Source organism: Festucalex cinctus, chromosome 17 (assembly GCF_051991245.1).
Source record: "Festucalex cinctus isolate MCC-2025b chromosome 17, RoL_Fcin_1.0, whole genome shotgun sequence".
NCBI classification, from domain to species: Eukaryota; Metazoa; Chordata; class Actinopteri; order Syngnathiformes; family Syngnathidae; genus Festucalex; species Festucalex cinctus.
Genome location: NC_135427.1, coordinates 13,825,803 through 13,838,037, shown reverse-complemented (window position 1 = coordinate 13,838,037; position 12,235 = coordinate 13,825,803). Strand labels below are relative to the sequence as shown.

The 12,235-nt window shown below is 40.0% G+C and overlaps 1 protein-coding gene and 1 long non-coding RNA gene across 2 annotated transcripts in view; one reads left to right on the top strand and one right to left on the bottom strand.

The window, feature by feature from the left end:
* Nucleotides 1–706: 706 nt before the first annotated feature.
* LOC144004706 (double C2-like domain-containing protein alpha) overlaps nucleotides 707–12,235 on the top strand; it is a 32,994-nt gene continuing 21,465 nt past the window's right edge. Inside the window, exons 1-4 of the mRNA XM_077502150.1 lie at nucleotides 707–1,264; nucleotides 8,330–8,691; nucleotides 10,913–10,992; nucleotides 11,738–11,812. Coding sequence (XP_077358276.1) covers nucleotides 1,239–1,264; nucleotides 8,330–8,691; nucleotides 10,913–10,992; nucleotides 11,738–11,812 — 543 coding nt within the window. The 5' untranslated portion in view covers nucleotides 707–1,238. The remainder of the gene's footprint in view (nucleotides 1,265–8,329; nucleotides 8,692–10,912; nucleotides 10,993–11,737; nucleotides 11,813–12,235) is intronic.
* Nucleotides 3,708–12,235, bottom strand: part of LOC144004709 (uncharacterized) — a 32,993-nt gene continuing 24,465 nt past the window's right edge. Inside the window, exons 5-7 of the long non-coding RNA XR_013279431.1 lie at nucleotides 7,324–7,418; nucleotides 4,097–4,185; nucleotides 3,708–3,913 (exon numbers count right to left, since the gene is read on the bottom strand). This is a non-coding gene — a long non-coding RNA (uncharacterized LOC144004709). The remainder of the gene's footprint in view (nucleotides 3,914–4,096; nucleotides 4,186–7,323; nucleotides 7,419–12,235) is intronic.

Sequence of the window (12,235 nt, the reverse complement as noted above, 5' to 3'; positions counted from 1 at the left end):
ACAACGGCTCAACCCGGAGTGGGTGATTGCCGCTTCAAAAACAACAACAAATGTGACGTGATTGTGAGAATCGAGAATCGCCAGTCCCTGCGAACAGTTCAGGGTGTAGTCAGCTGGGAAAGACTCCAGCTCATTTGCGACCTTGAAGAGCACAAGTGGTATAGAAAATGGATGGCTTGATGGGTTTGGATTAGGATTAGGATTAGGTTTAGTGTTTAGGGTTAAGGGTTTGGATTAGTTGATGGCTCTGGGTTTGGATTGGTTCAGGTTAAGTGGCTTTGGATTGGGGTTTAGGGTTAAATTTAGGTTTTATTGGTCTGTGGTAGGGTCATGTTAATGGGGTTGAAGGCTAAATATAACGGTTTTGGGTTTGGATTAGAAATGTAGGAGTTTTAGGTTTGGATTAGGTTTATGGGGTCGTACCAAGGTTAGTGGTTGGGGTTACATTTAAGAGTTATGGGTTTAGATCAAGTTTAAGGTTTGCAATAAGGGTTGTGAGTTGGGTGAAGTTTAGAGGTTGAGGTTAAGGTTAGTTGGTACATTTAGGGGTTATAGGTTTGGATCAGTTTTAAGGGTTTTGGGTAGGGGTTATGAGTTTGGATCAGATCTAAGGTTTTGGTAGGGGTAATGGGTTGGGTGAAGTTTAGGGGTTGTGTGTTTGTATTAGGTTTAGGGGGTTGGTTTAAGGTTAGGGGTGAGAGGGTGCTTATGGGTTTGGATCAGGTTTAAGGGTTTGAGTTAGGGTTTATAGGTTTGGATCAGTTTGAATAATCAGAATATTATAATACAAAATTTCAGTGACTGAATTCAGAGACAGTATGCTTGACCGTGAAATGTATTCCCTTGGAACAACTAAAAGCATGTGTGTTTATGTTGTTGTGTGAGAAGCCACACACTCCAGACTATCAAGGAAAGACTCCCCTCTGTCTCTCTCATTCTCTCTCTCCCCTCTCCAGTCCCTCCATCCTCCTCCTCCTCCTCTTCTTCTTCCAGCATGTCACTCTCATGTCGCCTCTCAGCTCCTCATTTTCATCACAACTTTGAACTATGAGCGCTTTTAATATTTCACCATAAACGCCGTGAGCCCCCGCTCGGGTCCTGCGAGTCCTCCCTCCCTCCTCTTCCTCCTCCTCTTCCTCCATCTACTCTGCGCTCCTCTCTCCGCCACCTGTTAGTCCGTCTCCCTTGCCGCGCTGCGCTGGAATCCCCTCATCTTCCTCTTCCTCTTCTCATCTTTTATGAGGAGTTTCACACTTGCGCTGAGGTAAGTCACATGTTGTCATCTTTGCATACATCTTCATCATCATCTTGCATGTTTGGCCAGTCAGAGCAATATGAGGCAAGGGGGCCAACATAGATGCTGGTTGATGCTCTTGTTCAAACCGGTGCAACATGTGGCAGCTGTCTTTGTATGCTTCACCTGCTCTTCCGCACGCACATAGCTTGAAGTTTACTCATCCCTGACTTGGCTCTAATTGACAGGATCTCGCTGCGCTGTAGCTACAGTCGCGCCGCCTGGCACTTCACTTGTGGCATGTGGCTGTCAGTTGGTTACTTAAAGGTGAATGTGTGTGCGATACCACGGGAGGGGGTTGGGGGGGGGGCATTTTCACATGTGCGCTGCAGGTGGACCAACATGACTGACTGTAGTTACTGAGAGATATGGATTGAAAAGGAGGAGGGAGGGGGGTGTCATCCATGCTTGCCGTATGAGTCTAATTTAAAGTGAAGGCGCTAAAAGAAGAGGAGGAGGTGGTGCAGGCATGTCGAGCACAAATATACTCCTCCAACCTATAACCTCACCATCTATACAGTGGCAATTGAATAACTATAAGAGTAACAGGGCTGCTGCTGCTGCCGCTGCTGTAGAACTTGTGCGTTATCATCCTCATATAGGAATTATGCAAAGTAACTCTCATGCAAAGGGTCAGCCGACATCGTGGCATGTTTTCAGAGGCGAAAAATAGAAAATCCATACAATCATACCTGGATTTCTTTACATTCTTACGTAACTGCGCCTCTGTTTAAAGACTAATGACTGATTAGACTGTTGAGCATGTTTGTTGTTGGGGGGAGATTCCCATTTGATTAAATTAGAGGATAACCAAGTCAGACTCTTAATATTATATTCCTGGATAAAAAAAAAAAGAGAAATAAAAATGGTAGTCAGATACAGTAGAGACTACGGAAAGCCGTTTGATCATCTATTGGATATCCTTGTTAAGGTTCATATACTAGTGCACTCTGTCCTCACCGGTAAGACAATTCAGCACTCTAGCGGGAGCGTTTCTAGACACCTGTGGTGGGGACACCAAATATGTACCATTAAATCCTAAATCCAGTCCTAAAGACTTTACATTGGCTCCCAGCCAACTGTAGAATAGATTTAAAAATTATGCAACTGGTCGGAAATACGCGTATATAAAATAAATGATCATAGACTATAAACGGAGTAGGGTTCTGAGAACTGCAGGCTCGAGGTAGTTAGTGGAGCCCAAAGTTCAAAGCAAACAAGGTGCATCAGCATTTAGTTGTTGTGCTGCACAAACATGGAATAATTTAAGGTATCCATAAGTGTAAATGCTTTTAAATCCAGGTTAAAAACTGTTTTCCCTCCATAATTATGATTTAGGTCTTTCAGAACATTTGGATATATATGTTCTTTTTCCCCAAAATCATGTTCTTGCACTATACGTTCTTTTAGCAATTTTAGTAAACAAATATATAATTCTTTAGTTTGCTTTAAAATGTCTTGAATTCTTCAGATTTTTTTTATATTGCCTTTAAATGTCGTTATGTAACTTTGTGAAGTACATTGAGTTATCTTCTGTATGAAACACTAAGCTGCTTTGCATAAACAATTGACATATAACATCACTATCGAGACTTAAACGTTACATACATATTGCACATGCACGGTTTCCTACTTTATAAAAGCACAGTAATGGGTAACATTTGCTCTCCACATAACCTGCAAACACAGAAAATGCGAGCAGAAAACACGATTGTACCTCATGTTGTTCTTCTTCTGCGGGCAGAAAACTTAGCGTGTTACTGCCACCCTCTGGTACTGTCCTTCTACTGCAAGCAAACCAATTTGGATGTCAGAGTGTGCTGTTGATATCTGGTGGTCGGGGTCATGGAATTCAACTCGTGTGCTGAATTGTATTTTTAGTGGGGTAAAAAAAAAAAAAAAAAGAGCGTACTAGTACATGGACCTGAAACTGGATATCAAAGAGAAGCGCAGAGAAGTGTTTGAACAAGCACTGTGAAATCTGTTTTAGCTGGATGATTGTTGTTCCTTCTTGCAGTAATATAAAATAATCTTTACACTGATCCAGGTCGATACAGTGAGTGAAGAGTTTTCCCGATGTGAGGATGAAAAGAAAGGATGAAAGCTGGCATCATGAGAGCGATCAATCAGCATCTCACTGGGAGCTTTTTTTTTTTGCTTTTCCTCCCTACGAGCCATCGGGCCCTGTGGCTGCATGTGTGCTCATAGCCACATGTGCCACTGACTGTGCTCATCACATCAACACAACACACACAGACACACGCCTGCAACAACCAGCCGCATTGTCTGTGTAAGCGTGTTTGTGAATTAATGAACTGATGCAATCTTGCATGTTCACTGGCATTTCTGTGCACATTCTGTCACATTTTGCCAGAGTTCTATTTATCATCTCATCAAAGTGAATGAATCTTGCTGCCATTGCTACTGGGATTTTTATTTATTTATTTATTTTTTAAGACTTGAAATTCATTACTTCAGCTTCACCTTGACGTCGATGTCATATTATTTGCTTCACTGGGCAGCTACCCGCATCTTTTTGTGTGGCGAACGATGAGATGCTTGACACGTGTTGATCGTCCGTCATTTTCATCCTTTCTGAAAATCGTTTCTGTTGAAATGCTAAAAAGAGAGAACAACACATGCATAGATGTTAACTCTTCAATAACCCATAACATTTAACCACCAAGTATGCATGCTATATTTTCCTTTATCTAGTTCTACAGCTCCCACATGCTTCAAATATATCAAAACACACTTAAATTCTTTAAAACACTCTTCTTAAAGTATGTTTAAAGTTAGCACCTGTTCTTGCTCTCTCACTTGCGTAGCTCTTCAAATTAGCGTGCTAATTAACGAGCGGTTTGTCTCTCAAATGGCGGTTCACTGTAAAACTGGCACATAAAACAAAAAATAAAGAGTCATTGAATATTTTAACACCAGCATGTTCAGGCAAACCATATAATCACGTCTACTGAAAGTCCGCTAGCTTAGCAACAACAACAAGCTAATGGAATTTAGCATCAATGTTATGGTGACAATGAACCTTAAAATAACTGCTACTTTAACACACATGGAGTAGAAACACATACAAACAGAGGCATAAAGTGTAACAAAAGAGAGTTAAACATTGTAAAGTGGAAATCATAGATGGAAATGTCAATATTAGGACACATAAAGTCGTGCTAAACACAAAGTGCCAATGAATTTACCAAGAAGAATATGGCAAAGAATACCAGCATGTTGTGCTATCATAATAGCGTACCACTGTGGTTTTTCATAGACGACCTAACACAGATAGATCGAAGAAATTGAGGAACCCGCTTCATCTTGTGTTTATGAAACATGCTAAAATGGTTACCATGCCGTATGTCCACATATGCAAACCAATCAGTGGCAAAGCAAAGCGATTGCTTTGCTTGCCAGTCATTATAGAAAATTTTTACATTTCCAATACTCACGTGATATTCCATTCAATAATTATATATAAACCGAATCTACCAAATAACAGAATAGACTCCCTACTTTTTGTCCCGTCCCGTTCTTTTATAATTGACAGCAGAAAAATGTAGGTTTGCCAAAATACAGCCATTTCTCCCATGGACTCTGAAACTGTGTTTATTTCCTATAAAATGGGGCAATGATGTCATCTACCGGTGGTTGGGCATCAGTAAAGTTGTTTCCAAGTTTGATATTTACAGTGGAGCATGCTCAGATTCGCCCCCATTTAGCACCGCTCTAAAAAATACAATTGACAAGTATACTTGTCAAAGGCAGTGAATGAGTTAATATATATATAAAAAAAAAAGAAAAAAGAAAAAAAAAAGACAAAAAATCATAAGTGATATTGTCACTGACCCCTGGTGTTCACGATTTCATTGGAGATGAACATGAAGGCCTGTAAAAGAATCTCGCACATGTTCGGTGTGGGGCTGGCTTAACATTGAAAAATTAAAACATTTACACTTGATTCGTAAAATATGCTGCTTTAGGAACTAAAATGGCTGTCCATCATTTGCGCAAAAGAAGAGCCAGTGGCCTGTCAACATGCTCTCAGTCAAATAAGTCAAAGAAGTTTTGAGGCTGGCAGTTGGCAGGCTGCCGTTCACCCCTGATGATTGTTTCATCCTCAGCCAAGGAGACGCTGGCTCGATGAGCTGTGATGCGCGTCGCCCGCTGTTTGCGCTCGCAGCGCGGGGACCGGTCGCCTCCGTGACAAACGACCTCGCGATTCTGTTGAAGGTCAACAGTCACAGCCAAATATTTTTCGGAGCCGCTTTCTGACCAGAATGCTGCGCTGCTTTACTGACAACTGCAACGGCTTCTGATTGAATGCTGAATGTGGTTAACATGCTATTGTGTAAACTCATTTGAAGACATAGTTTGCCTGTGACACATATGCAGCCTACTACGGCATAGATTTGGACTCTATACTAATCAACGCTAACGCTTAAAAAAAAAATGGTACGTCCACGTTAAATAGTCACCCATCCTTGCTGCTCGGGAGTGGTAGGCGCTAAGCTAACTACATGAACTGCGGCTGGCTAGCTAACACTGTCCTCTTACGGCTCCTCTAAAGTACTAATCTTCACCTCCATAGTGACAAGCTACAATCGTGACGAGTATATGTGACTAGTATGTCACTAAAGGAAGAGCTTGAAGTCATGCTAACCGCGAAGTTAACACGAAACTTAGAGTTGGGAAAACAAACTAGAATATTCTTAAGTGTTTAGGTGTATAGTATATTTTTCACAGAAGTTTGAACTGCATTACTTCATGGAGTAACCAACTGAACAAAAACTTTGCCAGGCTAATGTGACCCAATTAAACTGAATGTGACCATTAAACTGAAATCTTTTGTATTTATATGAGCTTGTTCATCATCCCAGTCATGTGAATCACGCAAACGTGACAGAAACACAATTTTTTTTTCTTCCGTCTTTTTTTTTCTACCTTAACCAATTAAGATTTTAAAAAATGTATTATGAAGGGGTTTCTGACACCGAATTAGTTTTCCACACTACTGTCTGGGAATACATATCACACATGGGTGCACAGAGTTCGTTTTGTTCTGGATCGTTATCATCTGTATGCAAATCCTTTCCAAAAAACACTTGCAATCAATCACTTTTGTTTATGAAGCCTGAGTGTGGTGTGTTGGCTACTTGGATTTCTTCCATTATTTGATGCACAGGCCTGCCAAAACTGTGAGAAAGTGTGTGACTCACCTCATCTGCTCCAAGTCTCCAGCTTTTTCTTCTTCTTCTTTTTTTTTTTTTAACACTAAACTCCAGAGATATAACACCCCGAGCATCTCGCTTCCAATCGATGGATGCTGCAGGTGATCCAGAGAGGGATTTATCAACCGCCGAGGACAAAACGCCCCCACCAGGGCCAGCTGCGTTCCGTCTTTAGAAAACAAAAGCCTTCAGATCTTTTCCATGCGGCCCCCTCTTGTTTATTTAAGGATGAGAACAGACGCACCGGGCCCGGTCGTGGTCAACTCAGCGCTCTGCTAACAACTTTATATAACCGTCATCATGCCATTATACTGAACGCGAGCGCGGCTATATACATACGGTGGATTCCATCCCATAATCACTTGATTGTCTATGGAGGATTTAGATGACACGCTGCAATTTGATCGAGGAGGATGGAGGCTTCAGGCGAGAGATTTGCTAAGCGTAATACTTCATTCTTTTATCCCAGTAGCCTCGAGTGAATTCTAATGTGGTCCACGCAAATGCAAATTAGAGCACACCATCTGCTGTTTTCTACACGTAACTTCCTTTTTGGGAGATTTGTAATTATTGCAGCGCGAGAGCGGTCCATATCCTTACTTCCGAGGAAATAAAACTCATCTCGTATGAAATTCCCCGTATTGGGAATTGCAGAAGAGTTGCCAGAGCAACACAATTACAGTGCAACTATCATGTTCTGCTGTAACACAGAAATGGTAAGGCCTCACTAATAACATTCCGGGGAAGATTATACCGGTTGGCGGCACAGTGGTGGACGATAATTGCCCATACCTGTAGGTGTGAATGTGATTAGGTGCCGACTGGTCTGCTGCATAACCAGCATCTTGCCCAACGTCAGATGGAATGGACTCCACTCAGCCTCAATCCTGATTAGAAAAAGCAGGAGAAAAAGAACGAATAAATGAATGAATTATAGCTGTTACAGTACAATTTCAGTAAGGCAACGCAGCTTTATTTACATCACATTTCACACACAGGGTACAGCAAGAACAAGATTTCGAAAAATTGATTACATAAATGCTTTAGACCTCAATTATAGGTATGTGGAAGGGGGGGGGCGCAAAGTTTTTAACCTGGATTTAAAAGCATTCACACATACTTACAGCTTATGTAATTTGTATGCAGCATAACAGCTAAATGGTGACTCACCATGTTTGCTTTGAACTCTGGATTCCACTAGTTGACCCGAGTCTGCTGACTTCTGAATGCTGCTGGGTTTATTTTATTATTATATTATTTAAAAAAAACAAAAAAAACAAGACTATTTGAAAATAAAACTTGGCAGTCAAATGTTCTGCCTGTTGTAAACATTAAAGGACCATAAACAAGATATGTAATTCATGATATATTTGGGTTTAACAAAAACCGGTTTGAACAGGAAAATCATTTTTTGATTTAAAAGATGCGAGTGCGTTGCATCAAATTGAATTGTTCCACTTTGAAAAATATTGAGATATATGTTAGAAGGAAATGGCACATTTACAGTACTGACAAGTTATTTCAAATCGATTTCCCACTGAGCCAAACTGAATCGTTTCACATTGAATCGTTCCACAGCCCTCCCCACTGAAAACTGTATCAAATCGTCTTTTGTGGAGAGATGCACACCCCTCATATATATTATTTACATAAATCTGGTGATGAATCAGTCATCGGTGGACCTGGCGTCCACTTTTTCATTAACTTGGACTAAAATAACGGCATTAGAATTCATCTTACTGGAGAAAATTGAATTTGATGTACTGCATGAATTGAATTGTTTCTTCCTCCCTTTCAGCCTTTCGACCTTCATCCCAATGACCGTGCGGAAAGGAAAAAGCTTAGCCATCACCATCCAGGAACACATGGCCATCGACGTGTGCCCGGGGCCGATCCGGCCCATCCGCCAAATCTCCGCCTACTTCCCCCGCCTCTCGCCCACTTCCTCCTTCTCGGAGCCACTCTCGCCCAATCAGACGGGAGCCGCCGCCGCCGCCACCGCCCTCAGCCCCGGCGGCACGGGTCAAAGTGGAGCAGGAGGAGGGAGCGGCGGCCTGTTGTCGCCCTCGTTAGCGGCGGGAGGCGGCGGGGGCTCACTGTCCGCCATGAGCAGCATGGACACCTCCATCGAGGTGGACAGCTGTGACAGTGACGATAACAGTGAGTCACCTGGAACTTTCTGGAGCGATAAATAGAAAGCATCTGTTCAATATTCCAGTGGTAATGGTACGGGTCTGCGGGCCAATTTGGCACTGGGACTCATCTACATGCTTATACAAAAGTATGAATGCGTTTTTATCGTGACTTTACCTCTTTCTAGTTACCGTAAAATCTCGTGAATAACACCGCACCGTGCACACCCTCAAAAAATCCCACTTATATATTTTATTTTTGTATTTATTTCCACAGTTATTCTTATTTTTTTTAGTCTCGTTTTTTTATTTTGGGATTTATTATTATTTTTATATATTTATTGATGTATGTATATATTTAATTGTTGAATTATATTTTTTATATGCATATATTTTTTCACCTTTAATTATTTATTTTTGGCAGTTTTGGTCTTCCATAGTATAATACTCCCTTGACGTTTTTGCATAAATAAAAAGTGTTCATCACAGTATTTTTTTTCCCATCTAGTAACATAGTAAAAAGTACAAACCATAAAAACTTTTTTTCAAATGTAAGAAGTAAAAGTAAAAATTTGCTAATTCCCAAGACTGTGCAAAAAAACAAAAAAACAAAAAAACAAAAATTCAATCTGTATCCAAAATTCTGCTTAAGCTATTCATTCTCCTCAGAAGAATCCTTTAAAATGCTCTTAATTAAGAACAGTCACAGTTGCCTACATGATTGAATGTGTCACAATTGTCACACATGAGGCTCCAAAGAAGAACATCACGGTTTAACGCATGATGTAGCCTACATGCTACTATTTTTGAACTGATGAATTCTATCAGGTTCAACCCTGCGGGACCTCAACACAGGCAATGTGCGTCATTGCTGCAAGGAGAGAAAAAAAAACTGCATGAAGGAGCATTTTATGCATTATTTGAAGTGGAAATGAAAGAAGGTATGCAGTCCTTTAATCAGTCACACATGTCGGTGTTAATAAGAGGAATTACATGAAAAAAGAAATTTGTTTCACATTAATTTTTATAGTACGAAAATACATACATTTATCTATTTATTTTAGGGGTGTTCATTTTGAGTTAATTTAAAGTTCCTTTAACGCCACACATTTTTTTTAACGCATGATTAATGTGTGCTGAACGTCACAAATTACTTCATGTAAAAGATTAGATAGCTCAATATGAAAAGACAAATGCACTGAACTCTCACCAATGTCTGACAAATGTAATTATGTCATCTAGTGGCAGAAGAATGACCTCAACACAAATCAATATCACATCTCAGTTTTATGAATTATTATGAAATTAGTGTATCAATGACTAAAATCTATTATTTTTTTTCACATGTTAACAAGAGTATGAAAACTTAAACTTAAAAAATATTTTATTGTACCATTAAAACTATTGAAGTCATGCGATTAATTACAATGAATTCTTTGACCACCAAAAATGTTTCATAACGATTAGTAAAATCACAATGTATGCCGCCATGAACATTAAATGACGTCAACTACGTTTTTTTTTCTTTATCAATGGGCAGTGCAATGTCTAAGTGCAGCGCCGCCTGGTCAATGGGTTGTGGAATCAAAATACCCACTAACTATGGCCAGCAGATGGCAGCATTGTATCTCTTTTCAATGGACTGCCGGTGTATGAAATTACAGTGAAACATGATGAAATATGATGAAATTGATCGTTTTCAAGGATGACGTGAATGATCAAAGCCTTTGTCACATTAAACCTAATTCACAGAGCGTCACTAAACAAAAAATATTAGTGTCAAAGACAGTCATTGTTGTGGAGAAAATGTATCTTTTCACAAAAAGCTTGTTTTCTCCTTTTCTATTTTCGCTCAATGTCACTCAAATTACGCATTTTCAAAAGGTGATTATTAAGGAATGGAATAAGGTACAAACATTATTTTTTTTTTCTAATGAAAGAATGGGATGCGATCTTTCATTTGGCACCCACATTGTATATGTAGTAAAAGCACACAATATTCTGTTTGCCTTGAAAGATGAGTGAAATGCTCGTAATCAGCTGGCACTTTTTTTTTTTGGATGACGTGTGGCAGTAAAAGAGTTAAAAATTTTAATCGCCTGATGCCCCTAATTTATTTATGTATTTATTTATTTTGACTGACACTGAGTTTAATTGCTTCCTATATTTTCCAGCAATTGAATAGTTCACAAATTCCAATGAATTTATTTATTATCGATTTTCAACGTCAATTGTGCTTTATTGAACAGCATCTTTGGGGACTTTGGAGTTTGACCTGCTGTATGATCGAGCCACCAGCTCCTTGCACTGCACCGTCTTGAAAGCAAAGGTAAACAAACAATGTTTTGGTTTTTCTATTTTAGGGAGCTGGAACAGATTAATTTCTGTGGGGAAAACTGATTTGCTCGTAATAGTAAAGCTAAAATGGGAAACAAAAATCTCTCCTTCTATCCTGGGTTCAGCTATTTAGCATCAAAATAAAAACACAAAAATCCAATCAGGATCAAAGGTGCTTCTCCTCGATTGCTTGCATGTCATTTGAGCACATTACAAACACTTTTTAACATTTGTTTCGCCGAGAGCCCGCCGCTTTGATGTCGGACGCCCTCACAGAGCCGCCGGCGTGGCTGGAAAATGTCGATACCAGCGGATGAAAGCTTTGCAAATGGTTCCAAACATTTGGAGTAGATGCCTTTCAAAGATGGCCACGCCGAGCGCTAACAACAGAATCCAACAGTCACATGTTGTGCTTTGGGCTATTTTACTGTATTTTACTGATGGTCATTATGGTGACACTAAGCTAAGTATTTTTCAAGACATTACTTGGTGGGAAAAGTTTGACGAGAACCCGTCTAGGTCAAACCTCGATTGAATAATTCATTGATTGAAGTTTGTCCTAAGACCTTTTCCCATATATCCAACCGGCTGCGTCTCCGTGCAGTAATTCAGTCTATAAATGAAGCCTCCACCTTTCCGCCAGCTCGTCCTTTAATGGATGTTTCGCTCAAATGTCCTGCGTCACTCTTTCGTTTCTCCTCACGTATTGTAACGTCGTCTTTCTCTGTCTCTGCAAGGGTCTGAAGCCAATGGATTTCAACGGACTGGCCGACCCGTACGTCAAGCTGCACCTTTTGCCGGGAGCATGCAAGGTCGGAATCTTGTTATGGGAACTGAAATGCGTAGTTTTTCTGTAATTCAAAAGTGATATTGTGGAATATTAGATGCGAGCTGAAGGCAAATTTATCTCTCTCTTGCTCTCCTGCCATTAATCATGTCAAAATGGAGTGCACCACTCTACTAATTTGCTGTCTAAATGATATCAGCTAAGGGAATGTTTGGATTTTTTTTGTCATACATAATTTAAATTGAGTACAGAACAGTGATTCCACTGGAATATATATATTTGTAAATCAAGAAATTGTGCATTTAGCAGCTTTGAATGGCAAGCAAACATTCTAATAGCAGTCAATGGCATCTGCACATTTTTTCACTGGCCAATCAGGTTTTGATGATTGAGCCCTATGAAATCAGTTATTATAAGAGTGACAACAAACCTAATTAGAAGCCTGTAT